Source organism: Daphnia pulicaria, chromosome 1 (genome assembly GCF_021234035.1).
Source record: "Daphnia pulicaria isolate SC F1-1A chromosome 1, SC_F0-13Bv2, whole genome shotgun sequence".
NCBI lineage: Eukaryota > Metazoa > Arthropoda > Branchiopoda > Diplostraca > Daphniidae > Daphnia > Daphnia pulicaria.
Window position 1 is genome coordinate 41,661,135 of NC_060913.1, and position 27,161 is coordinate 41,688,295.

At 45.7% G+C, this 27,161-nt stretch overlaps 2 protein-coding genes, 2 long non-coding RNA genes and 2 pseudogenes across 5 annotated transcripts; 3 read left to right on the plus strand and 3 right to left on the minus strand.

Moving 5' to 3' along the window:
- LOC124320441 overlaps positions 1–26,907 on the plus strand; it is a 313,411-nt pseudogene extending 286,504 nt beyond the window's left edge.
- LOC124320254 (peroxidase-like) lies at positions 2,552–6,727 on the plus strand. Of its 2 annotated transcripts, none has more exons than XM_046783046.1 (16): positions 2,552–2,802; positions 2,899–3,368; positions 3,431–3,725; positions 3,802–4,031; positions 4,101–4,146; positions 4,216–4,310; positions 4,376–4,408; positions 4,500–4,696; positions 4,801–5,041; positions 5,122–5,467; positions 5,525–5,681; positions 5,758–5,842; positions 5,914–6,002; positions 6,094–6,292; positions 6,357–6,459; positions 6,531–6,727. In XM_046783046.1, the coding sequence occupies exons 2-16, from the start codon at positions 2,909–2,911 to the stop codon at positions 6,631–6,633; spliced, it is 2,679 nt and encodes an 892-aa protein (XP_046639002.1). In that variant the 5' UTR covers positions 2,552–2,802; positions 2,899–2,908; the 3' UTR covers positions 6,634–6,727. The 2 variants fall into 2 exon arrangements, with proteins under 2 accessions (XP_046639002.1, XP_046639001.1); XM_046783045.1 differs by having other exon boundaries at positions 2,553–2,802; positions 2,884–3,368.
- LOC124320510 lies at positions 7,216–7,759 on the minus strand. The gene is made up of 4 exons (XR_006913952.1): positions 7,736–7,759; positions 7,549–7,667; positions 7,401–7,490; positions 7,216–7,341 (listed from the first exon to the last, which is right to left on the minus strand). It is a non-coding gene; the product is annotated as an uncharacterized LOC124320510 (long non-coding RNA).
- On the minus strand, positions 13,398–18,422 carry LOC124324742. Its single transcript, XM_046784389.1, has one exon. It carries the CDS (start codon positions 18,420–18,422, stop codon positions 13,398–13,400), a length of 5,025 nt encoding a protein of 1,674 aa, XP_046640345.1.
- LOC124320507 lies at positions 18,654–20,205 on the minus strand. The gene is made up of 4 exons (XR_006913948.1): positions 20,141–20,205; positions 19,954–20,072; positions 19,806–19,895; positions 18,654–19,746 (listed from the first exon to the last, which is right to left on the minus strand). It is a non-coding gene; the product is annotated as an uncharacterized LOC124320507 (long non-coding RNA).
- LOC124320463 lies at positions 21,127–24,634 on the plus strand (annotated as a pseudogene).
- Positions 26,908–27,161: the final 254 nt, after the last annotated feature.

Genomic DNA, 27,161 nt, shown 5'->3' on the forward strand with positions numbered 1-27,161 from the left:
TTCCTTATTGTTGACAGTAGTTTTATACAGGTTCAGAAACTCAGTTCAGAACCGCCTGTCTGCGCCTGCAATGTCATACACTTGGCTTTGGCTTTCATCTGGGCCAAACACATAATTGTACGTGAAACTGAAAGCTTCATTTGGACATTGGATGTTAACTTGACACTGCCGTATACATAAAGTTGGGCAAGAACAACGAGAAGTAAACAGCTCGATTATATTCCAGCCGACTTTGACGGCCACGACGTTGGTACCCCTTTCAATCTCGCTGACGGAGGACTGTGTGGAAGAGTATTCATCGACACACTATAGGAGGTTTCTTTTCTCTGAAGAACGGTCACGGTTCCGGAAGGACTCCGTCGGACTCATTCCAACGGCGGCACTATTGGACATTATATGACCTAAAGGTATAAGGATGATCTATGGGACAATGAGGTAATTGATTATCGGTTGATATCGAGATATGAGTGAAATATTTGTATAAACAAACAAAATGATTAACTCGGATAACCTCGAACGATTTGTTCTCATTTCAACTGACAGTCCCTCCGCAGTCTGCTGGAGACGTCGTCGCCCTTGCGGCTAATTTGTTGAGCATCAAAGATCCGGCAACATCCTCCCCACTTTCCCAGTTTCGCAATGGCAATGGACTATAGATGCCGAAGCTTTTCGTCCGTCCAGCGATTTTGCTTTCGTTTTCTTCAGCGCCGCTTGGGATCTGGATCAACTCGACTTGGCTTCCTTTCTGAATACTTTCCACAAATTGAGCACCATCTTCATCAGCCAGTCGTCCAACTTCCAAAACATTCAGAATCTGCCCGCTTTGCCTAGTCTGACCCGACTGGCCATTACTACTAGTGCTGGAGCCGATTGCCGATTTCTCCCGTCTTGGGCGCAGTCAGCTGAAACTTCTTTGACGGAATGGCAACCGAGCTGGGTGACCAAATCGCTGTCGGCTGCTTCCGCCCTAGAGATGCTGTGTTTGACAACCAATCAGTTGAGGCAAATTCCTATACCCAGATTGGTTCATTTTCTCAGCTGATGCAGCTGGATTTGTCCAACAACAGTTGCCCACTCAGTCCTAGTGTATCTTTCATCTTCAACGCTCATGTCGATTATTTGTACATGGAATCCGACGCAGTATCAGCAGCATCAAATTGAACCCGATGGCCGATGCCTTTCAAAGCGATTGCCCATACAGTTTAATAGTATGACAATACAATAGGTAGCTATACAAGTATACATCATTACATATAAAGGAAACCAAATCTCTTTCCTCATCTGGTATTACGCCGCTGTCTGGCCGATTTTCTTCCACGTATTCAATTTCTCTCTGCTTAAACATTTTAAAATGTCATGACTATTTTTCCATTGCATCCATTATAGGACAACAACACCAACCAACTTGCATAGAACCTTGAGTGACAGATCAAAGAGAATGATTTAATAAATGACTTAGCACAATTAACTTGGCGATTTCAACCGGTTTCATCTGAGTAGCACGGTCACACATGAGTCCAACTTTCACCGACTGCGAACAGTTTTCAAGAAATTCGATTCAGCGTTTCGAACGAAAACAAGCTTTTGCAACAACATTATTCATCCCCCTGGCCGCACGTCCCCTGGGGTCTGCCGAGAACCCAATATCAGCTTGCCCTCGCCCTGAATTCCTACACCAACGGTATATAAAATCAAGAGAAAGTTTATTAAGCTCTCCAATCAGGTTGGTTGATGACGAAGATGAAGATGCTGATGTCGACGGTCTGATGGGGCGACGGTTCCCGTCCATCAAAGTATACAAAGTGTCGACAACTATTTCACCGCGAGGAGGTAAAGACAAACATGTCCTTAAGTTGTTGCATTCTATAAAAAGCCGACGCTGCCTTTGAATTTAGTGGGACCCACTTTTTCTTGTATCATCGCCGACCAGTTTTCGAGGCTGAAACGGGTTGAGACCGGCTACTTTTACGATCTCGACTGACAGGCCGGTTCTTTTAGTGGACTAGGTGAGGTATTATTCGACGGCATTTTTACACAGAATTTGAATTTTATTTTTTTCTAATTTGTTTGTTTGACCCGGTTCAATTGAATGAAATTCGGAAAATCAATTACGCCCGTCTCGTCTGTGTCAACAAACCGCTTGTCCAGTCTCAGCCACTCTTTTTCAAATCTGACTCCGAGGTGTAAGAGTTTATTATCGATTGTTTTTCGTCCGCTTCCTTCTTATGCAGTAATAGCAATAGTAACAGTAATATTATGCAGTATTATTTAAATTAGCGTTCATGACTCGCCAATTTGTTCAAGTGTCTCGTTATTGTGGGTTCGCCCTTTCAGCTCAAGTTTTAAGTTTTCTTCACAGAGAAAGTTTTTAAAATGAGAATAGTCGAATCAGCTCAGTGGACAGCAAAAATAAAAGGTTGATTACATAAATCGCCGCCGGCATATTTACATGTTGGATTATTTTCATGCTGACTCATTGCGTTTTTTATATTGAATTGCATTCAAACTTTTGTGCCACAACCGGATTACAAGTTTACGATAAATTGGCCGTTAGCACCTTTCCCTAAATGCGCCAACGTTATATAAAATGGAATGCGGCCAAGTCCAGTCGCAGCAACGGAGCCCTAGCCCAACTTACGTAACGCGCACTAGATTGTATAAATATATGGGCGGAAGAGAAAGGTGTCCGTCGCAGAGCGCGTTCAGAGTCGGCCGTTGCGGGAACTCATTGCTAAGAGCTCAATCCACCTAGCTGTCCTGTCATTCTCAACCCTTTTTTCTTCGTCACCATATTGTTGCCAGGTTAGTAGTCAATGCCATTATTGTCGATCGAGATTTTCTTAGCGCAACTCGATAGAATGACAAGTCGACTATTGATTGCAGTTATTATATACACAGTTCGTCAAATATGGAGTTACGTTGGCTGATTGAAGTGTCCGTCATGGGCTTTCTGCTTATGGTGGTCACCAGTCAGAAATATCCGCAGCCAAAGTCTACCAGTTATCCCAACGAACGCGTCCCGCCGGCGAATGGATACAATTCCGACCGACCCATTACGACGACAGGCGATGACTATCTTCCTGTTGCTGCCATCGAACCTGTTTACGGCACGAATTATCCCCGAGGAAACTACAACCAATATCCCAATCCGGCCAGAGGAAGTGATAATGACAGCAAATACCCAGCCAAGGATTATCATGTCCCGTTGAGCTATTGCCCCGAAGTTGGCGGATTGGAATCGCATTGCCGACCGGCCAAAGATTGCACCGTGTGGTACAATATCGTTCGTACGATTCCCGGAACTGCCTGCACGCTAGAAAACGGACAAGGCGGCCAAGGAATCTGCTGTCCCAACATGCCCTACAATGGTTCAATACGGCGTCTCGTTTGTATGATTGATTCCAGATTGATTAATCAATTCTTCTTGCAGGTCGACATGGGGCGACGTTTAGTAAGCCGAGCTCGTGCCCGCAAGGCCTCCAGCCCGACCCTCATCCTGACCGAATCACCAAGATCTCGGTGAAGGAAGCCGTCGAATTGGGTAAACTGCAGATGGCGTCCATGATAGGTACCGAGAAACGTCTCGTCCGGAACAACATCCATGTCAGACCCGGATCCCAGCGCCACACCCACAGTCGGGTCTTCTTCCACTCGACACCCACAGCCGTTAGAATCAGCAACAGTTCACTCTACGCCGTTAACACGGCTCTGCATTTAGTAAAGAGGTTTGATTTTCAATGATGCTACTTCTGTTAACTGGAATCTGGCCAAATCATTTATTGGAAATTGGATTTTTATTAGATATCAAATCAAGCCGGAGCAGGTCGAGTGCGTTTTGAACCATCTTGAACTGAAATACACGACCATAGCCAACACGTGTCCGACTTTCCCAGACTGCGATCTCAAGACATTCAATTCGCCGTTTCGAACGATTACGGGCATTTGCAACAACATCCACCCACCTGGCCACGTCCCCTGGGGTGTGCCGAGAACCCAGTACCAACGGGCTCTCGCCCCGAATTACGCCGACGGTATAAAATCACGATAAAATTTATTGATGTTTGATGATGCTGATGTGTGATGTACTATTGATCCGACAGGTGTCTGGATGCCTCGACGAGCTACAAATGGTGGCCAACTTCCCCAGTAATATTAATTCAACCACTTTGATTGACGTCGGTTGCTCATTTCATGATTACATAATTTGCCGTTTAGTCCCCGTTTGCTGTCAAACTTGTTGATTCGTGACCTCGACGTCGCCAGCGACACGGACACCACTTTCGTCATGCAGTACGGCCAGTTTATTGATCGTAGGTGCAATTAAAGTTGACTCATTCTAAACATTGCGACTGTCATTTACCAATTTTTATTTCAGACGACATGCTGGAAACCATGGAATCTAAAACAGGTATTTTTACGTATTGTATTACTGGGCAATATATGGCGGAAACTGTTGGTAAGAGTCTAATAAATATTTGGTTGTTTATTTGTTGTTGAAGCCGACGGAGCGTCAGTGCCTTGTTGCACGGACGATGGTCAATTTCTTGACGAGGGCGACCTTAGTCACGGCAAGTGCATCCCCATCGAAATTCCCCAGGCCGACCCGTTTTACTCCATGTTTCGCCAACGTTGCATGCAATTCGCCCGTTCCGCTCCTGCGTGTAGAACCGACGGACGCCTCGGACATGTTGAGCAGGTCAGTCGGGTTTATTTGAATTGTTTGTTTTTTTTCGGCCATTGGGCACGTTGTGAAAGTGATGGGCGACATAAAGTGATTGTGCTTTTCACTTTTGATTGCAGATGAATCAAAACACTCACTATCTGGATCATTCTGGCCTTTACGGCTCCGACGATCAACTGGCCGGTGAGCTGAGGACGTTCGAAAAAGGCGCTCTCAAGGTGTTTGTCCGTCCTGGCAAAGGTTGCCACCACCATGATATGGACTTGCATCCACCCGACAACGAAACGGATGTCGATTGCGCCTTGTCCAAGGCCATCACCGGAGTCAATCCGCCTCCTGAAATCAAATGCTTCAAAGCAGGTCTACCAAGAAATGATTTCTAGATAAATATTACCCAGATTTATTTGACATGTGGAATCACGCACTTTAATGTCATGCAGGCGACGACCGAATCAACGTCACTCCCTACATGGTCGCCTCGCAAACTGTTTTCCTGCGGGAACACAACGGAGTTGCCGAATTGCTGGCGGAACTCAATCCGCATTGGGACGACGAGCGCCTCTACCAGGAAGCCAGGCGCATTCTCATTGCCCAAATGCAGCACATTACCTACAACGAATATCTCCCAGTCCTCATCGGTCGGGAGAAGATGCAGGAGCTTAGCCTGTTGCCACTCCAAAAAGGATTCAGTCGCGATTACGACGAAAACGTCAATCCGTCCATTTTGAACGAATTCGCCGCCGCCGCCTTCCGTTTCGGCCACTCTCTCGTTCCCGGAAAACAAGAGTATATCTACTATAACACCATGAATTGCTTGATTGAACTAATCGACTATTCCCACAGCCTCATCAACCAGCAGAGAGTGAAAGAGCGTGACATTTTGTTACGACAACATTTTTTCAAGACGACAGAGACGTACACGCCCGGCAATTTAGACAAGTTCCTCATCGCCTTGGCAACGATACCCAGCCAAAGAGTGGACACGTATTTCACCGAAGAGGTAAAAAGGCTGCTGTTGATTGTTGTTCATCACCTTCGTGATTTCTGTATAGCTATAATCTCCATTCTCATCATAGATGACCAATCACTTGTTTGAAGAGGCTGGCAAGGGATTCGGTATGGATATAGTGTCGCTCAACATCCAACGCGGACGTGATCACGGTATATACGTCATTCTCATGAACCAATATGTGAATATGACTTGATTCATTTCATGGCTGATTATTAAAAAGGTTTACCTGGATACAATTCTTACCGCGAACTTTGCGGACTCCCCCGCGCCAGAGATTTCCACGACCTTCTCGACGTTATTCCTCCCAAGGTTCGTCATCATTTGGCTTCTTAAATCGTTAAGCTCGGTTAAGCTCCATCTTTTTTTGTGTGGTCAAAATGTCAAATTTGTCATTTTACAGATCGTCGAGAAATTCGAGTCCGTGTACGACACTGTGGACGATATCGATTTATTCATTGCCGGTGTGTCCGAGCGACCGGCCAAAGGCGCCATGGTAGGTCCCATCTTCCAGTGTATCATCGCCGACCAGTTTTTGAGGTTGAAACGGGGTGATCGCTACTTTTACGATCTCGGCGGACAGGCCGGCTCGTTCACCCAAGGTATTACAGGATAGAAACGCAAATATTTGTAATTTTTTAAAAATTCGATTATTCGTCAATTTAGAACAACTAGACGAAATAAGGAAAATAAGTTACTCGCGCATCGTCTGTGACAACAGCTTCGTCCAGTTTATTCAACCGCTTTTCTTCAAAGCAGAATCAGAACTGTACGTGACTATAAACTCTCACTAATCAATTGAAATCTATTTGTTTTAATCAACTGGTGGGTTTTCTTTAGGAATCCCATCGTGAGTTGCATGTCCTTTGACTCCATTCCTCGTATGAATATTTTCCCGTGGAAGGAAAATGGAAGTGCTGACTGGCGACTGCAGAAATATTGAAACTAGACTTTATTAACTACAACTTATTTATTACTTTTATTAACTTACTTTATTGATCCGTCAAATGATCAATAAAATCAAAAATTCTTCAGTTTTTTATGATTTTTTGGAAATTTGAAACATTTTGATTCTTCACTTCATCGCTTTATCCCTGGTAAAACAGGAAATATTTCGTGGTGAAATTGTGGGATGTTTCATGCTTATTTACAGTTTAACAGAGTTCTGGAATCGTGTAAAATCTTGTGTTTATTTACGAAAGAAAAACTCGCCGTAGTATTATCAGAGTTATAGAATTCCACCCCCTTTCCCCCAAGAAAAAGAGTGTGGAGAAGTTATTAAAATTTGAATCCCTTTATAAACTTTAGTCTAAAGAAAAATGGATTTCGTAGTAGTGCGACTACATACTACCTCACTACTATAACATCAACGACATGCTTTTGCTCTATTCCCTGTTGTCGTTACACGCATCTATGGGGTACCGCCGTGACATAATCAGACATCCTTTAGTCATCGGAACCATTTGCCGATAAAACTTTGGTTTTAATGTCACTCTGAAGCGCCTTTACACTCATGGAGGCTAACTGATAACTCGAGGTCGGACAAGTAGAAGTGGACTGTATTTAAAGCAATCAATGTCTGTCGTGTAACTTCAAGTCACTGTCAGAATCAGAACATCGACACACAATCAGGCATCCATCATCATCAATCCTATTCGAGTAAAAAGGGGGTCACTAACAATTCAAGTAAAGCACGAGAGATAAAAATACCTGGGGACCAGTCTTCGATGGGAAAATGGAAATAAGAGTGGTCCGTCCTGGACACACTCATGCACATATAGGGCACAACACACACACAACCTGGGAGTAGCAATAAAACTTAGTGAAGTCGACAGAGAACAAACAATGAAGATAATACCTAAAGGAGGAGGTGTGAGAATTGCCACCTTGTCACAAATTGCATGTGTCGACGACGTCTGAGACTGCACGTCAGAACAATTTGGTCACAATATTCAAAACGCGAATACAAGTAATTATCTAAAAGAGGAACACAGACATGGTAAATCAATATTGGTTAGGAATAACATGGTCACAACTTAAAATACCTGTCAGGGCAAGAGTCACTTCAGGTGATTTCGGTCGCGACCACGGTGGAAGCTAGACGTGCCTTATTCTCACTCCGAGTTTTCTTTGTGCTATCTCCAGCAGTCCGGCGCGCAAATTCATCTCCGCTCCTCTATTATCTCAAAAGCTAAGTCCATCGTAACCCTTTCCCCCCAGCTCACTCCCCCAGAAATGAATCAAGTTTTCTCCTTCGGGTCCAGCCCGCCAAACAAAAGACCTTTTGTAAAGCCCGCATCTGATTTCCCAGTTCTAGGTTCCCGCTCGCCCCCTCCCAGTACTCCGCATATCCCCCCAGTCATTATTTCGATCTCCGGTAACTCCCCCAATTTCAAAAATATGAAAACCGCGGAGCGTGACGCTTTCCATCTCGCCCTCAAAGAACTCGTTGGCGAAGTAGCCCATTCTTATGTTATGTTTGGAGGCGACCTTTGCGTCTTCCCAAACTCAATTGATCAACAAAAAACCCTCCTCTCCACCTACCAGCTGACAGACAGAAACTTTACTTGCTCCCTCCCTTCTTCTTCCGCCTCCAAGAGTAAGGGTGTCATTTTTGATGTCCCTGTTGATGACAAGGAAGAAGACATCCTCGCGGCGCTCTCCAACCAAAATGTCATCGCTGTTAAAAGGCTACCCATGAAAGGCCACCCTGAAATCCCCTCCACTACTGTTCTCCTCTCTTTCTCGTCCACCCTCCCAGATAGAGTCAACATGGCCGCACTCATGTACAAGGTCCGCCTGTCCATCCCTAACCCATTCCGTTGTAACAAATGCTGGCGTCTCGGCCACTCCTCCTCTAGATGCAGCTCGAGTCTTGATAAATGCAAAAAATGTGGGTCCCACCATGCACCAGATTTTCTCTGTATCACCAAATGCGTCAATTGCAGTAGTCCTTCCCATGAGTCCGACAGTGCAGACTGTCCCGAATTCCTTGAGCTCAAAGCCATCCTAAAATTCGCCACATTAAACGGGATCTCTGTTCAGGAAGCGCGTTCTAAACACAGGAGCCTATACAGCCAAGCCACCCTCAGAGCCAAACGTAGCTTGCCTCACTCAGACCCAAGTAATTCGAACCTCAACACCCCCGATCCTTTGAGCTCCCAAATTTCCTCTCTTCAAGACGAAATCAAACAGATGAGAGAGATCACTCTCCCTGGCCTAAACGCATCCATTGCCGCCTTAACTAAGGACCTCGACAACACCAAAAAGAAAGTAGATAATTTTGACCAGCGCTTCGATAATTTCGCCATAAAACAAGACTCTCGATTCGACTCTATCGAATTCTTATTGCAACAACTCACCGCTGCCATCTCTCCACTGACATCTAGCCATTCTCCTTCCTTCATTACGGGCAAAAACGTCAACCCCAACCCTGCTCTCCCCACCCCCTCTTCTAACCATAGACCAATTGTGCCTATGACCAATCCCTCCCTAAGCAGTGTCAATGACTATTCTTCAGAAAACCACCTCGCTCTCTCCAATAACATGTCTAATGATTAAGAACCTTTCTTGCCTTCAATGGAACGCCCGTGGTTTAACTAAATCCAAGCTCGAGGAGTTCCGTATCCTCCTTAATCAATTTAATCCCGACCTCGTCTTTTTGAGTGAAACTCACTGGTCCCACCATTTTTGCGTTAAATTTAAAAATTATCATACCATTAAGAAGGATCGTCATATGCGACGAGGAGGTGGCGTAGCCCTCCTTATAAAGAAATCTCTTCAATTTTCAGTTGCCAACCCCCCTATTCAAAGCTCCCTTGAAATCATCAGCGCGAGCGTTTTCACTCAATCAGGAGAAATCGAATGTTTTTCAGTTTATTGCCCCAAAGGTAACTGCTCCCAAGAAGAAATTAACCTTCTCATTTCAAGACCAAACGACTTTATCCTGGCCGGCGACCTTAACGCCCACCATCAACTTTGGGAATCCTCTCCCACTGTCAACACAGCTGGTCACTCAATCAGTAAAGCCATCATCGATCACCCCAACGCTTCTCTCATTACCCCCCTCGACTTAGGCACCCGAATCGACCCTAGCTCTGGTAAACCCTCCACTATCGACCTCTTCATCACGTCATCTCAATTCGTCTTGAATTCTAACATCAGCCTTGGCCCCTTCTGCGGGAGCGATCATCTACCGATCTTTACTACACTGAACGCGGACCCCATCCGCCTATCCTCCAAACCCCCATCATGGATTTTCTTAAAAGATAAATGGCCCAAGTGGAACGCCGATCTCGAGAACTGTCTTACTTCATCCTCCTTTCACGTTCTATCTGACCCCAAACAAATGTACGACTCTTTCAAAAACTCCATTCTATCAGCCAGCCACTTGAATTTCTCTATGACAAAATCCTCCCCAGAGTCTCTTAGGGAACCCCGTCGCCCATGGTGGTCAAACGAATGTCAAGCCGCCGTTGCATCAGCTAAAAGAGCCGAAAAGACCTGGCGTAAATCCCCACTCTCATCCGAGAAGAGATTAGCTTGGAAGAAAGCTGAAGCAATCAAGAAACGACTTATAATCTCAGCCAAAAAAGCAGCCTGGTCAACCTTCATCAATAACCTCAACCCCCAATCCAACAACAACCATGTATGGCCCTTTATGAGAGCCATGAGTGGCCAAGGAAATAACTGTATACCCATAGCCCCTGTAATTAAGAAACCAAACGGCGTCTCTCTTACTTCTCCAATAGATATTGCAGAATCATTCCTCGATTTTTTCAGCAACCCTCTTGACTCCCTATCCGACCACTCAATCGATGAAGCCACCCTCTCTCCTATCATCAATTCTCGTATAGCTGATAACTCTCCTAATCAACTTAATCTTCTCTTCACACCCTATGAATTAGAATCCGCTCTAGTTAAAATCAAAAGTAGATCCACCGGCCCAGACAACATACATAATGAAATGCTAGCCAACTTATCAAACAACAATAAACGCAGCTTACTCCTCTTGTTCAACTCCCTTTATCAGCTCTCTTTCGTCCCAGAAGACTGGAAGAAGGCAATTGTAATTCCCCTCCCCAAACCAAACAAACCATCAGATGTAGTCAGCTCCTATCGCCCAATTAGCCTCACCTCCTGCTTATGCAAACTTTTCGAACGTATCATCACAAACCGCATCTCCTGGTATGTTGAAAGCAAAAATTTGATCTGTCCAAACCAGGCCGGCTTTAGAAAACGGCGTTGTACTACTGACCACCTTGTCCAGCTAGACCTCGACATTAAAAGGAGCTTCAAAGAAAAACAGTCTACGGTGGCTGTTTTTCTCGACATTGAAAAAGCATACGATTCGGTATGGATTACCGGCCTCCTCTATAAACTGTCGAAAATCGGCATTCACGGCTCTTGTCTCGCTTGGCTATCCAATTTTCTCCAAAATCGCTCCATTTGTATCCGCCTTGGTAGTCACTCTTCAGCATTCAAACTCTTAAAAAATGGCGTTCCCCAAGGCGCCGTTATCAGTCCTCTACTGTTCAATATCATGCTTTTTGATTTCCCTCTCCCCTCTATTAACTCCAAGCTCCTACTCTTCGCCGACGACGTCACCATCTACTCAAAAGTTAAACGCCCCATTGATGCCGAAGTTACTCTCCAACCCTACTTAGATAAAGTCGCAAAATGGGGGAAAAAATGGAAACTTAAATTCTCAGCAGCCAAATCGTCCGCCGTATCCTTCACCCGTTCATATAAACCCGGGGACGACCCGCTTTTATTCATCAACGGCCGCCGCATCCCAAATGTATCAAAAGTGAAATTTCTTGGCCTTACTCTCGACTCAAAGCTCCTATGGAAAGACCACATAGCCCAAGTAGTAAACAAATGCATTAAAATTAAAAACGCCTTTTCGATCATCTGTAAAGCCTCCTATGCCCCCTCTCTCCGTTCCTTGTCATCGTTATTCAAAAGCCTAGTGCGTAGCCGCATTGACTACGGCTTAATTGTATACGGCTCAGCCAGCAAGTCCCATCTCAATAAAATCGACGTCGCCGCTAGATCTATTCTCCGCATCATCCTCGGTTCAAAACCCTCTTCTCCTACGGAAGTCATTTACGCCGAATCAAATACTGAGCCCGTCGCCTACAGAAGAGAATGGCTCGCCTCCAAATATGTGATTAACCTCAGCTCAAACCCCAGAAATTTAACGTTCAACTCAATAAAAGCTTTGTTCTCATCCTCCGACCAATGGCCAACGAGATGCTCCCCATGTCTGCTCTCAATCTGCTCCAATCTTAAATTAAAGAATCACAACCTGTTTAGCCTCTCCTCTGACATCACCTACCCGTCTTCCATTCCCCCTCCCCCATGGTCTCCCCCTCTCTTTGAATCTAAATGGTTCCCTCTCAAAAAATCAGCCGCCTCAATTAATCCACAGCTCACCTCTATCATCTTCAACTCCCTCGTGGAAAATATACCCCCGCCCGACATCATCATCTTCACCGACGGCTCTGTCAAATCAAGCCCTCCTCGCTCTACATGCGCCATCTTCATTCCCGCTCTTAACTGCTCTAAATCCTGGCTCCTCTCCCAAGGTTCCGGTATATTCACCGCCGAACTCTACGGAATTCTAAAAGCACTCGAATCAATCTACGCTCTAGACCAACTTCCTCCTTGCATCCACATTTTCTCAGATTCCAGCTCCGCCATCAAGGCCCTCTCGTCCCCCATATCCCCAATTCATAGTTGCATCTCGGAGATCAAAAATCTCCTCAATTGTCTCCTCTCTAGTGGCACCAAAACAATTATTTACTGGATTCCCAGTCACTCCGGTATTACCGGTAACGAAATAGCGGATAACCTTGCCTCCGACGACAGCGACCCCTCCTCCAGAAGCCTAATCGAAAATTCCCTATCAACAGGGGAACTCATCTCGTCATTGAAACATTCTTGGGAACAATCGCTTCTAGCTCACCTTCACAAATGCAAAAAGCCTTGCGTTCAAATGAGAACCAAGCCTGGCTTCATCCCATGGCACCACTCCAAAGACAGAGCAACATCAACTTGCCTTCACCGCTTGAGAAACGACCACAACCATCTAAACGCTTTCGCTCACCGCATCGACCAAGATGCTGACCCGAGCTGCCGATTTGGTTGCCCAGCCATCGAATCTACAAAACATGTCTTAATTGATTGTCCTACCCATCACGCTCATCGCCTTAATCTCATCCGTTTCCTCAACTCAAATCGTCTCCCCTTGAACCCTCAAACGCTCCTGGGCCTCGACCCCTCAATCAGCCCAAAAACTCAATTTAAACTCAACAATCTCCTGTCATCATACCTAAGCAAAACGGGCCTCCGACTTATCGCATAATTCTCAAACCTACCTCATCTCCTCCCCCCCCCCTCTTCATCTCCACCTAAAATCAAATCCAAAAGCTCCGAAACACAGTATTCATCCTCGCCGGTGCATGAGGGTCCTCCAATAATTTATTCGGAAGACCAGATGTCAGCCTTAAATCTGGCTCCCCTGGATCCTAGATGCCAAGGCAGACGCACCTAAATTCTCACCAACCAACCAAGAGTCACTTCAGTTCAGAAAAATTGGAAAGGACGAGATCACAAAGAAGATGACTTAGATTGACAGGGGAAAGGGGGGAAATAGGGCTAAACAGTGGTAGACAAGTGGCGCCATTAAAATTAACAAAAAGGCTAAACAGCATCCGCCGAACCATTCTCCCCCGAACTGGATCCGGCTTCCGGAGCGAGTGAGCTTGGTTCCAATAAGGCGAGTTGATTAGCTCCACGGCGCAATATCCCTGTAGAAAACTCGACGTCTACCGCTCGAACTAGTTCATCCTTTCCCGGATACGTTCTCACAACTCTTCCGGTCCGCCAGCGTCCTCGCGGTGCATCCTTCCAATCGTCGAGCACGAAATCGCCAACCGCTAAGTTCCGGGCTGGTCTTGTCCATTTGCGTCGCGAGGTCATGGACTGCAGGAATGCTCCATGCCACAGCTCCCAGAAGCGGTCCGCCATCCGTTGAACGTACCGGTAGTGGTCCCGTGGTAAGGCACGAGAGAAATCACCCGCCGGTAGATCCGCAATTGGCGCGCGATTCAAAAAATCGTTCGGCGTCAAGGGCCGAATATCGTCAACATCTGAGCTGACATAAGTCAGAGGGCGGGAATTGAGCAGTCCTGACACCTCAAACAGGAGCGTCCGAAGAATCTCCTCGCTCGGATTACGCTGTCCGTTCAACTCCTTGTCCAGCACGGGGTAGAGCGCTCGCTTGACCGAACGCACCAGCGATTCGTGAGCTCCGCCAAAGTGGGGTGTCTGGGCTGGCTGGAACCACCATCGAATCCCGAGAGCTTTGAGCTCCGTCTCCAACGCCGAACTCTCCTTTAGTCTCTCCAGCTCTTCACGTAATAGTCGCTCTGCCCCGGTCAAATTAGTTCCGTTGTCGGAGAACATCTCAGCTGGTTTGCGGTAGATAGAAACGAAGCGGCGCAAAACCAGCAAGAAATCGTTGGCTGATAAAGAGATCGCCACGTCGACGTACACGGCACGCGTCACTAAACACGTAAACAGGGCGCCCCATCGCTTGGCCGTCCCTCTGTGGTAGGCGATGTCAATGGGGCCAAAATAGTCGACGGAGGTGTAGGTGAACGGAGGCTGGTGAGCACCTAGCCGGGCCCTGTGAACGTCCGCCATCATCTGTAGCGCTGCTTTTGGTCGGAAACGCCGACACGCCAGACACTCGTTGCGAGCTCTCTTGACCGCCTCTCTTCCTGCTGTGATCCAGAAATGTTGTCGCACCTGGGCAAGCACCATGTCAGTTCCGGAATGATGAAGCTGCTCATGAAAGGCGCGGATGATTGCTCGCGCTAACAGATGTCGGCCATTCAGAATCGGCGGATGAAGAACCTCGTACGGTAAATTCGCTCTGCTGAGACGGCCTCCAAGCCGCAACACCTTGTCAGCATCCAAAAAAGGGGTCAAGGGCTGCAAGGGTGATGTAGGGCGAATCACTTTTCCACGCTCCAGTCTGCTTATCTCCTCGGGATAGGTCTCCCTCTGGCACCGTCGGACGAGATCGAGATAGTCATTCTCTAATCTGATGAGAGTAGGCACGTCGCTGGCAGCTATCTTCACCGTCTTCCAGTCGAATGGCACTATCTTCTCCGACACGACATCACTCACATGGGCGCGGGCCCCACGCATCTCCGCCTTCTCCAAGGTCCAGGGGAGGTCTTGCGGCCAGGCCGTCTCATCTTGATACAAGAAGGGTGGTCCGTCCAACCACCACGCTGGGATTGCCCGGTCATCCAGTTGAGAGCGGGTCGCCGCATCCGCTGGGTTTAGGACTCCCGGGACGAAACGCCACTCTGAAGGGTCCGATAGGGTCTGGATTTCACCGATACGATTGCTCACGTAGACCTGGTAGTCACCAGATAGCGCTCGAACCCAGTTGCGCACCGTACTGCTATCGGTCCAGAAACGACGCGCTGCGATCTTCCGGGTCAATGAAGATTCCACAAAACGGGCCAAACGCGCTCCAAGAAGTCCAGCGTTCAGCTCCAACTTGCACACGGACACTGTTTTCAGCGGCGCCAACTTTGTCACGGCCTTGATGAAGCGCACGATCACTCGGTGGTCACGGTAAACATTACGGATAAAACATACGGCGGCGCAGGCCTCCTCAGAGGCGTCCACGAAAGTGTCCAGTTCGGTCCGGACGATTCGGTCTTCATCCGGAAAGAGGCAGCGGGCAAATTCCACCGTCTTTAGCTGCTGCATTGTGTCAAAATAGCTCTCCCACCATTCACGGTCCGGACCAGTCACCACATCCTCCCACTTCAGGCCTTTCACGCCAAGGTGGCGTAGTCGTATCTTGGCCTTAACGGTGATTGGAGCAGCGGCGCCAAGGGGATCGAATAATCCGGCAACCTTCGAAAGGAGCCCGGCCCGGGTGTAGTTGATCTCTGACAACCGGACACGAAACCCCAAAACATCAGTGGCTGGCCTCCAGGTGACGCCCAGGACCATCTCGGCGTCGTCAGCGCCAAGGTTGACCGTGTTGACGCTGCTCTCCTTTGGATCTGGTAGCGAGAGCTGCTCCAGCAGGCGTGCGTCGTTGCTCACCCAATGATTCAGATGGAAATCGCCACTGCTCAGAGCCTTGTTGACTGCTGTCGCCCGGCGCATCGCCTCGTCAGTGGTCTTGCTGGAATCCAGGTAATCGTCCACGTAGAGGTACCTCCGGATGGCGGCTGCCGCCTCACCCTGGTCTACGGCGGCGTCGTCTGCTGCTCTCCAGGTCGTTCGGATGGCCGTATAGGGCGAACATGAGACACCAAAGGTCACCCGGGTCATCTCACATGTTGTCAATGTTCCGTCCTCTTCCGGCCAGAGGAATCGAAGGTAGCGTCGATCCACGTCGTCTAGTCGGATCCGGCTGAACATGGCTCCTATGTCTGCCGACCACGCCACCTCTCCTTCCCGGAAGTGCAGAATTACCGCTGGGAGCGGATTTTGAAGTGCTGGACCAGGTGTGACGTAATCATTAAGGCTCCTCCCGCGGTACTTGGCAGCTGCGTCGAACACCAACCGCAGCTCAGGACGACCGGCAACCTTGGGTACTGCAAAATGGGGCAGCCAATATCGAGTTGGCCGCTCCTCGACCTCTGTGGTAGACAGCCGCCTTGCATAACCTTCAGCAAAGTTCTTGGCCATCGACTCTCGATAGTGTTTCTCATAGGCTGGATCTCTTGTAAATTTGTTCAAAAGCGGACGAATACGGGAATCAGCTACACTCCGGTTGTCGGGCAGCAATGGAGGCTCTTCATCCTTCCAGAGAATTGGGGCCTGGTAACCCACATCCAGCTTCTTGGTCTCAGCGTCCAGCTTCGCGACTGCCCGTCGATCTTCGGTGGACATTCCGGCACCCTGGTACTCGGTACCGAATGATTCGGTGTCGCAGAACCGTCGTAGTTGTTCCACCAGCTCCGCTGTGATGTGTACGTCTGAGGAGGCAAAGGCACGGTGGCAGAGGGCCTCCGTCGTCGATCCTGATCCCAGCACACCAAGGATTGTCCATCCTAGCCTGGTCTTGATAGCTGCTGGCTCGTCGTCGGCTCCAAGTCGATAATCTGTCGGTGTGATGAGAGTTGTATGGTTTAAACCAATCAGGACGTCAATTCTTCCGCCGGAACTGCGTAGCGGCGGCAAGTCGTTAAGGTGGGTCCAACGGTGGCGAAGCTGCTCCCAATTGTACACGGGAACTGGCTGTGTCACGGTCTTTAAGGTCGAGCCCTTAAGGGTCACCATGTCACCGAAGGCCGTTTTCAGCTGGAGAAACAATTCTTCTGAATTCGGATGCGTTGAAGCCGCATCAGCTACTCCCTGGATCCGAAGTGTCTGTCGCTCGCCTGAAATCCGTAGCGAACGAACTAATCCCTCACGGATGAAAGTTGTGTTGCTCCCGGCGTCCAACATGACATTAATGGGCACCAGCTCCCCGTCAGTATTCAGGGCGTCGAGGCGGATCACCCCAAAGGCGATGGTGCCGGACGTTGCTCTGGCGGAATGTGACGTGCCCGTTCTCTCCGGAAGTCCCCGGTCAGTGTGGATCAGAGGGTGGTGGAACGTCTTGCATCCGTCCTTGCCGCATTCTTTCTTGAAGCTACAGTTGCCAGCTCCATGTCGTACGCCGAAGCAACAGTAACACAGGCCACGCACCATGATGAAGGTCATTCGTCCAGCAACGGGCATATTCTTGAAGAATTGGCAATCAGCCAACCGATGCTCACCCTCACATTTAAAACAATATGGAGGCTTGGATGCTGGTGTCGTTCCCTCACGAGGCGTAGGGGCAGGAGCCCCTCGAGCCGGTCCGGCTCGGTGATTGGTGGAGGCCTGGTGGGCCCGTGAATGCCTCTTCTGATGATGCGGGTTGTTTCCCGTCTGGGGTGGCCGAGCTGGATTGTTGCTTTTCTGGTGCTGTTCGGCGGCAATGGAGTATGCATTCTGGTAGGCAGCCGCTCGCGTACATAGCCAGTGGCCGAACTCGTTCATGGTGCGCCGCTCCAATCCTCCACGCTGGCCGTCATTCCAGTGCAACCGATCCTGGGGCTGAAGTTTCTGCGTGAGCCGCTCGATCAAATCAGCATGGCCGGTCTCCCCGATCCAGGTGAGATTGAAGAGGTGAGTCCTCACCTTTTCGGCAAATCTACGGAAGGTAGCGGGCGTCGGAGGCTCGACTCGATCCAAGGCTTGAAGGTGTGCTGCACGGATAACTGCACGGCTGCCACATGTCTCTTTCAAACGTCGGAGAGACTCCTTGTAGGCCAGCTCACCTCCACCTAATCCGTAAACTAAATCGGCCGTCTCTCCCCGTACGTTCCTCTTCAAAATCGCCAGCTTCTCTCCAGGTGCCTTGCCGGTCTGGTGTACGAGTGAGTGAAAGAGGTCGATCCACTCAAACCAATCCAGAGCGCGCCCAGAGTAAACCTCCAAATCAACTCGAACCGATGTATGGCGATGATCACCGGAATAAACGAAGGGCTTCTCTCTTCCACTGCAATAGTTGGTGATCCATTCATCCGGAGCATGAACTCGTGCTACCGGTTTGTACGGGGGTACGGAGATAATCGACTTAAAATCGTCCTCTCGATCTCCATTTAAGTCCTTCTCCTCCCCTAGGTCCTGAACGGACTGCTTTGCTGCCTCCATCTCCTTCAATGCTTCTTCGGCTGCTTTGGCGGCCTCCTCGTAAACCTTCGTGGCGTCTTGGGCTCGTTGTCGGGCTGCGATTACTTCCGGATCTGTAGGATCCCATCCAGGGACGGAAGCTGAATCCCCCTCTCGGCTAGAGATATAAGCAGCCACCTCGTCCGCAACTCCGTCAACATCTCCTCCGTAACGCAGGAAGGCTTCTTGTTGTTGCTCTCCTTCAGCCTCCTCCAACAGCTCCAATAAACGGTCATTAATCGGGCCGGAATCACCAAGGAGGGTGCGAGCCTCATCCAGGAGGCGCGTGGCTTCACGGCGTGAAAGCTTGTTGGTTATAACTTTCCGCATACGGGTGCAGCATCCGGTTATCTTAAAGCGCAGTACCTTCTGGCGGGCCCTGCATTGGTCGATGGTGAATGCTGCAATATCCTCCGCCATGATGAAAAGGGCTAGGAGACAGCGAAGGATCAGAGCTAACAGCAACGTAGTGGATGGCAGCTCTGCTCGTCGATGGAGAATCTTCGTCTCCTGGGTTGCCTGCTTAACGGCAGGCTCTTAGTCAGTTCAAATGAGGGTAAAATTAGGATCCTGGAACACCGTCGGTCTATAGCTGAACTCCCCAACTTGGTTCTCGTCGAGTAGTCGGCTCTGCTTGACGGGCAAGGATCCTCTTAGCTGGAACTGGTCAGTTCCTTCCAACTTGGTTCTCGTTGGCTTGGTCGGGTCTGCTTAACGGCAGACAATCTTTGTCAAGGCGCCACAGCGCAGGTCAATTCAACGCTGATCAGCGTGGCCGGTCGGTTTTAACGGCAGGCAAATCAAATCAAATACTGGAAGGCGTGGGCAGGTCTGCTACAACGCCAGTCGAAGTCGAATCAGATGCTGAAGAGGCGTGGGCAGGTCTGCTACAAAGCCAGTTGAAGTCAAATCAAAACGCTGAAGGCGTGGGCAGGTCTGCTACAACGACAGTCGAAGTCAAATGAAATGCTGAAGATGAGGCGTGGGCAGGTCTGCTACAACGCCAGTTGAAGTCGAATCAAAACGCTGAAGGCGTGGGCAGGTCTGCTACAACGCCAGTCGAAGTCGAATCAAATGCTGAAGGCGTGGGCAGGTCTGCTACAACGCCAGTCGAAGTCGAATCAAATGCTGAACAGCGTGATTCAGAACGATGCCGGTAGCTCCGGCTCGAAGGACCAGATGATAACTCGAGGTCGGACAAGTAGAAGTGGACTGTATTTAAAGCAATCAATGTCTGTCGTGTAACTTCAAGTCACTGTCAGAATCAGAACATCGACACACAATCAGGCATCCATCATCATCAATCCTATTCGAGTAAAAAGGGGGTCACTAACAATTCAAGTAAAGCACGAGAGATAAAAATACCTGGGGACCAGTCTTCGATGGGAAAATGGAAATAAGAGTGGTCCGTCCTGGACACACTCATGCACATATAGGGCACAACACACACACAACCTGGGAGTAGCAATAAAACTTAGTGAAGTCGACAGAGAACAAACAATGAAGATAATACCTAAAGGAGGAGGTGTGAGAATTGCCACCTTGTCACAAATTGCATGTGTCGACGACGTCTGAGACTGCACGTCAGAACAATTTGGTCACAATATTCAAAACGCGAATACAAGTAATTATCTAAAAGAGGAACACAGACATGGTAAATCAATATTGGTTAGGAATAACATGGTCACAACTTAAAATACCTGTCAGGGCAAGAGTCACTTCAGTTCAGAAAAATTGGAAAGGACGAGATCACAAAGAAGATGACTTAGATTGACAGGGGAAAGGGGGGAAATAGGGCTAAACAGTGGTAGACAAGTGGCGCCATTAAAATTAACAAAAAGGCTAAACAGCATCCGCCGAACCACTAACACAAAATAAACAATAATTAACACAGGTAACAAGGTAAGTAGAGTGACAGTTATAGCTTAAATTAAATGCCTCTTGTCTTATTGATTGGATTTGTCGCAATCACTTTATTTGTTATAGCTAATGGCCGATTGCGTAGAAATACTACTTATTTCAGTCAATGAATAAGAATAACACTAAAGGAACTAATCACAGATGGCGTTTAGCCGTTTAGACATCCCATGTAGGATTTTCTATCTCAAATGTTCTTCCGCTTCTTCGTATCTTAACTCTTGAGATTGCCTTCTGCTTTGTCTTCAAATTACCGTTCACTCGTATTTCGGGTCAACTGAATGCGAGCCGCTTGTGGCCTACTGCCTACTGCGCAGTCAATGAAGTAATAGCGTGTACTCAGTTTCAACTCAGGTCACTAGGTCAGTTCTCATTCTAATTTTCCGTTTTCTTTATTCACATAAATTATCTTTATCAACTCTGAACTCATTCCAATTCCAACAAGCCATAGAATTTGGCGAAGAACAAACACTTTATTCATTTAGCCTATATATTCATTACCATACGTTGGCAACGTTGGTGACGTAACGAAATTCAAATATTTGAGTCGCCGTCTGTCGCCGTTGAAAATAACATCTAATTTGAGACGTTTGTTGTGCATTAATACTGTTTTTTATAAAATAATTTTTTAGTTCAACAAGATTAAAATAGAAAAATGTTGTAATCAATTCGTTTTCAAGTTCTTTTAGCAATATCTTAGTTTTCGTAGGTATTGTTGGCAACCTTGGTTTCGAGCCTTAGCATCCTGTTTGGACTTCGTGGTTCCATAAATCCATCCATAGTGCCAAGTGCAAGTGCCCAAATCTGAAGTTTCTCAGCAATTCAGCATTCGCTCACGTGTGTTGGTCTGTGCTGGTTGTGCTGGTCAACAGTAAGCCCTTTCAAGACTCATTCGCCCACGTGTGCGCACCGTCGTTATATTCGTTGATCCCCAGACCAACTATCCACCAGATTCAAATATTTTATATAATTTATTTAATATTTGGTGGATTTAAAAATGTTCTATGATATTGATATTCTCAATCATCGTGGTGGGAAGTTTGGTACAATTTGGCTCGCTGCTAACAAAAAATTGAGACTTAAAGGAAAGGGCTCAAAGAATGACTTGCGACTCTTGCTCCAAGTGCGAGTGGACCGGATTTGGTAGGAAGATGGTTGCAGATTTTAAAACTTCTTTTTCAGTCTTGACTTGAATTCATTCCCTGTTTGCAGTCAAGAAATCATTCGATATGTTAAAACGGTAAACCCAGCAGGAACTGAAGGATCAAGCCCAAGGTTTTCCCTCTACCTCTCTGCTATGCTGACTCATGGTGCCATTATTGCTCATCACAAACAAGTTTCCCACACTCTTGGTAAGCTTATTAAGTAACTTAAAAATTTGCAATGATGATAAATATGTTACATTCTCTCGTTATTATTCCTCAGCTAATGTCAGGCTGACTTTTCAGCAAAGAGCGACAGAGAAGAAACTAAAAGAGTCCAATATCAGCTGTGATGCGTAAGTTGAACAGCATTTCAATCAATTATTCATTTGTTTTATTCATTGTATGTAATTTTTCATCTTATCTAGACTAGACTTGTCTGATGCTGTGATTGGTGCGGGAAAATACTTGTTGAGTGATGGTTGCAGTTTGGAGGATAGTGAGTTTGGGCGCTTGATTGCTGTGGTTGATGCTCTCAAGATCCCATCTATTTATCCCATTGCCAGTGAAACTCGACAAGGTACTATATTGTTTTACACATTCTTGATATTATGTGTTGCTTAATGTATTTTATTATTAAGCTCCACTTTGTGAAGTACAACTGAATTGCCCGGCATCTCCAGGTGAAATTGAAAGATTGTTTGCTGAAATGGAAGTACCATCTGGGATTCATGAATTTAATATAAACAGCTCTGGAATCTATGTATCAGCACTAAGTGAAATCACAATTAAAGAAACAGATGAACCCCTCTTGACTATTGCAGATTTGCCACCAGTATTTGATTTTTACCTCAAGTAGTCTATGTGCATTATGGTTTCTAATTCCATTTGTCTTTCTGTGTTCATGTCATGATTAGATTGATGATAGATTTTTCGGCAACGACAAGTTTGAGGATGCATTTGGTACTTTAGAAGTGCTATCCTCATGGAACGAAAATAATTATGAGGAAATACAAGCTCCAGGTATGAGAACTTTCTCATTATTGAATATGTGATTGCCTTTTATATGAAGATGTTTCTTTTCAAACAGGGCCGTCTAATCTAAGACGTAGTAATTCGAAGCGAGTAATCCACGACGATAGTACTGCAGCTAAAGATGTTCCAAATAAGCAAAGCCGCACTGAGCCAGCCGGGTATTGCAAACCATTTTCTCGTTTCGTGTATTGCCGTATTTGAAATAACCATTTATTTGATGTTCCATAGAGAAGAGGCTCCTACCGCAACCACGGCCATGCAATTTCCTAATGTAAGTAACTGTTATTGTTTTAATCCGTGAAGTATGAAATAATCATCAACCACATAATTTAGATGGCATAATAGGACGTCATAGACGGCGTCGATTGATTATTGATGAGGAAATTATGATCCCCGCAGAATTGTTCAGAGCTCAACTATATGATTGTGAAGATTTGTTGCTGGTTAGTATGATAGACCTTTTCGGAAATGTTAAAATATATTTTAATTTATTTATTATTTAGACACCGAATGATGATGTAGTAGGGACTGAATATACAGAATGTACCGTTCACCACATATTCCGCCGTCCGTCAGTCGAAACACATCAAAATCCTTTGATTAGAGAGCTGATAACTAGGAACTTGGTGACTGTCGAAGAAGACCAAACTGAGAATAGCGTAAATATAGTCAATCTGCCTTTTTCGATTTAAGATTTTTCTAATTATTTTCATTGATTGATTGTATTTATCAATTAGGATATGCTTAATGTAAACAACTACCTGGAGTCTTCCCAATTGAAAGTCAATGAGCCCAACCACCCACAGGATGACCCAATGATAATAGCTGAGCCCAACCCCCCAGAGGATGACCCAATGATAGTCGTTGAGCCCAACCACCCAGAGGATGGCCCAATGATAGACGTTGAGCCTAACAACGAGGCTGCCTCGGCAATTGTTTTCGGGGAGCCCGAGAAAGCTCGTAACCAGAAAACCAATGAAAATTCAATTTTAGGTTCTGCAAACATAAGCAACTTATTAACGGCCAGGTATCTGTTGTAACAATTGGTATTTTTCATTGTTGTCTTAACTGAGCCGATAAATTAAATTTGAGTAGTAATGTTTCGGGATTTGCATCCCCACGTCAAGCTGAAAAACATCTTCCAAATATGCAGTCTATCAAGGAGATATCGACTGCATCGACTCAACATACAGAGGAATTAACGTGAGATTACAGTGCATTAGTTTTGGCAAAGCTCCAAACCAAATTCATTTTTACTTAAGGTTGTCGATCTGATTTTCAAATTGCAAATTTTTCTAGAAATGTCGGGGGTTTTCCACCAGTCGGAGTGTCTGTCCGTGGAAATTTTGGAGCTTGCTCCCCTTTAAACAATCAACCTTCTCTTTCGACATCTCAGCGAAATGACACATTCTCAGAAGTTAAAGTTCCTGAACCCCAGGCTTTATTGGACATGATTGATGAAATGGTATTTAATCCTGATTAGTTCTGTACGATTTGAAATTTTTACGTTTTTTTTAGTAGAGCGATCAAGTATCACGCCTTACTTTTCGTCAACTTGTTCCTCCGACGAAGTACAGCAAACTGGAAGCGGCTAAGATTTTCCAAACTTTGCTTGGTAATTGGAAAAATTTGATGTTTTATTTTTGTGGGCTTAATGAATTAATCTACGTTTGATGTATTTTAGGATTGGCAAAGGATCGCAGAATCTCCATGAGTCAGGATAAAGACTGGCCATTTTCTGACATTTTCATTACATTGGATCGCTAGGACCATAGCGAAAACAGCTATCTTTGTTTTTAACAAAAGTTTTCCCCTTATTTCTTGTTGACGACAAGTCATTAGTTTTAAAACCCAATTTTATTTTTCTGAACAGTTTTATTTCAAAGAGATGTACAATCGTAAAAGAAGAAAAAGATTTTTTTTATCGCAAGTTCTATATTTATAGAAGGAAGAACTAATCCTTAAATAGAAAAACATTTTCAGATTCTTAAATAGATATTTTCTTATATAAATTACTTTTTAAATGTTATCTGATTCATGTTTTATGAAAGTTGTTCTGCAATACAAATGTCTTCAGGCACAAAGTGTGTCAACAAGGAATATTTTGATTTGCCTTTCAGTTACTCAAGTTCTCAGTAGAGAAAAAGTTTAAACTTCTCGTTTCTGTGATGTATTTAATGCGTGGACAGATTATCGGGTTGGCCGGTAGTCCACCAGTGGCGACGCGATCCCACCGCGCGAGAAGTAGTCCAGGCAGTCGTGCACAATTTCGTCGAGCTGGGCGTGCCCATGCGATTCCGCTCGGATAATGGACCTCAATTCGATGCCGGAGTCTTCCAAGAGACACTGAAACGTTGGGGCGTGGCGTGGGGCAACTCTACCCCTCATTACCCCCAGAGCAACGGCCATGCGGAGGCAGCAGTGAAGGCGACTGCTGAAATTACGGAAAACACGTAGGTTGACAATTGCAGACATTTTATCTGACTCTTTTTTAGCAGACTAAAATACAAGTTTCATCGCCATCTATGATTCACATTTTGATTCGCAGTTGTAAATGTGAATCATAGATGGCGATGAAACTTGTATTTTTATCCGTAATTTCAGCAGTTTGTGTCAACTAGACCCATTTCTAATTATCCCACATCATTTTGCAAAAATGAAGAAACTCTAAATGTATGGTAACTTTCATCTTTTTAAAATGGCGCTTATCATTAGACATTAGATTATTTACACGTGAATGGCATGTGCTGTAACCTGCTTTCTTTTTAAATTTATTAGGAGATGACGAATTCCGTTCGATGGATCTGAGTCCCAACAGGTTGTTGAATATGAGATCTTACGGACGTAAAGTATACAAGAGAGCAGCAGTTCACGTTCCAACATAACGCGATTTTGATCAAGACTGGCCCTCAGTCAGGCCAGTTGCCAGGTCTTTCCATCCAGCTAGAGTCCCGCTGCCCTTGCATCAGGGCTGGGTTGTTCCGGGGGCAACACACCCGGTAAATTTTCCAATGCAGAGTTGATGAAGATCCACAACTTTCTTCACTTGACACCACCCACCATTTAGAGACATTGCCAAGCATTGAAAAGTGAGTACCCTGCAGTATAATAGATATTTTAATAAAGCTTTAACCATTATTTGTTTGTAGAGTTCTGCACAGAGTGCTGTAAGAGTTGGATATCAACGAAAAGATTGACTATCATTTACCCATCACAACTAGTGATTACCTCAATTCTTTCCCCTCATTGAGTGATGCCCTAGCCAGAATTGTAACACTCTAGGTCTGAAAAGAAGTAAAAAAACTGCATTTGATTTCCTGTTATAAGTAACTCTTTTCTTCCCTCATGTAGGTGAAATTGAGCCCTTTGAAATTGGTCAACCCTGCCAAGAATAAATTCCTCTTTTTCCTGTACCGGCTGTACGTTTTGTAAGAAACACTTCAGAACTATTCAGGTAAATATGTTCCACTTTCTAACTGTGAGACTACAGACTTAGTTAGTCAGTGACTATCTCTTAACTTATTTGTTGTAGAATTTCCAGTTGCCTACCTTGTAAATGCTTGCTAGCTGTAGGTTCTTTTGCAACTTTTATTCTGAAGGATTGTGTTTGCATAGTTTACTGTGACTTCTGTAATTTTTGTTTCTGTAATTTAAGACATTGTTCCCTTGATAGTTGATAGTAATTGAGTTTTTTTTTTATAAATAGGATTATCAGTCTGTTAAAAGTATGAGCTTCTTTTGTTGCTGACCAACGTACATATGGATTTGATGCAGCCAGTCGAGGGCTTTAACTCTTGTAAATAACGTAAAGTGACATTTATTCATCTAGATTAATTCATTTCATTTTGGTTATAGGTTTAGTGTTTTATGTTCGTTGCTGTCCGATGTGGCACGCTGTTGAAGCCTATGCTTGTGAAAGATCTTTCTACATCAAGTTCAATTGACCGTTCCTTGGTGCTGATGTTGTGTTACCGAAGTTGGATCATATTTTGTTAAATTGTCATCGTGACTATTGCAGTTTACCGTTTATAAGCTCAGAAGCAACAAAAACAAATATGGGATGTTTATGTCAAACAAATAATAAACAGTATGTTTTGGGGGTTGGGAAGGGAAAGTGGTGGATGTTGGAGGATATTTCAAGTTTGGATAAAAATTCAGTTAATCTATAACCCTACAAACGTATTACGTATCCCTACCAATTAATCTCCTAACCCCACAAACATATGCCTTCCAATCCTTCAAACCCTGAAAACATACACCTACCAACCCTTAAATCTACCCTTAACCCTATAAACCAATGTTAAACCTTAACCATGTAATATCTGTAATAAATAAAAACATACACCTCATGAAATAACTTTTATTTTATTTTTTTTATGTTAAAAAAATGTAATAAACAGAGCGTCCGGTTCAACACGATTTTCTTCTGCACGAGTTTAAACACAACCCGCCACCACCGCTGCGGCAATGAGACAAAAAGCGATGTTTTAGTTTAGCAGAAATCTGCATCGTCTTTGTAACTTGACTGACGGAGATTTCCACAAAACATAAACCATGGCTATTTGTTTCATTGGGTAGTGGGTTGCATTGTTTAAATCGCACATGCTGTTATAGGATTTGTCTACGG

What these genes read in the sequence shown, in the direction of transcription:
- LOC124324742 (XM_046784389.1), bottom strand. Translation starts at nt 18,422, where the DNA reads ATGGAGGCAGCAAAGCAGTCCGTTCAGGACCTAGGGGAGGAGAAGGAC.
- LOC124320254 (XM_046783046.1), top strand. Translation starts at nt 2,909, where the DNA reads ATGGAGTTACGTTGGCTGATTGAAGTGTCCGTCATGGGCTTTCTGCTT. An exon ending in CGCCCCGAATTACGCCGACG is followed by an intron (nt 4,032 to 4,100) that starts GTATAAAATCAC and finishes TTGATCCGACAG; the next exon opens with GTGTCTGGATGCCTCGACGA. An exon ending in GCCTCGGACATGTTGAGCAG is followed by an intron (nt 4,697 to 4,800) that starts GTCAGTCGGGTT and finishes TTTTGATTGCAG; the next exon opens with ATGAATCAAAACACTCACTA.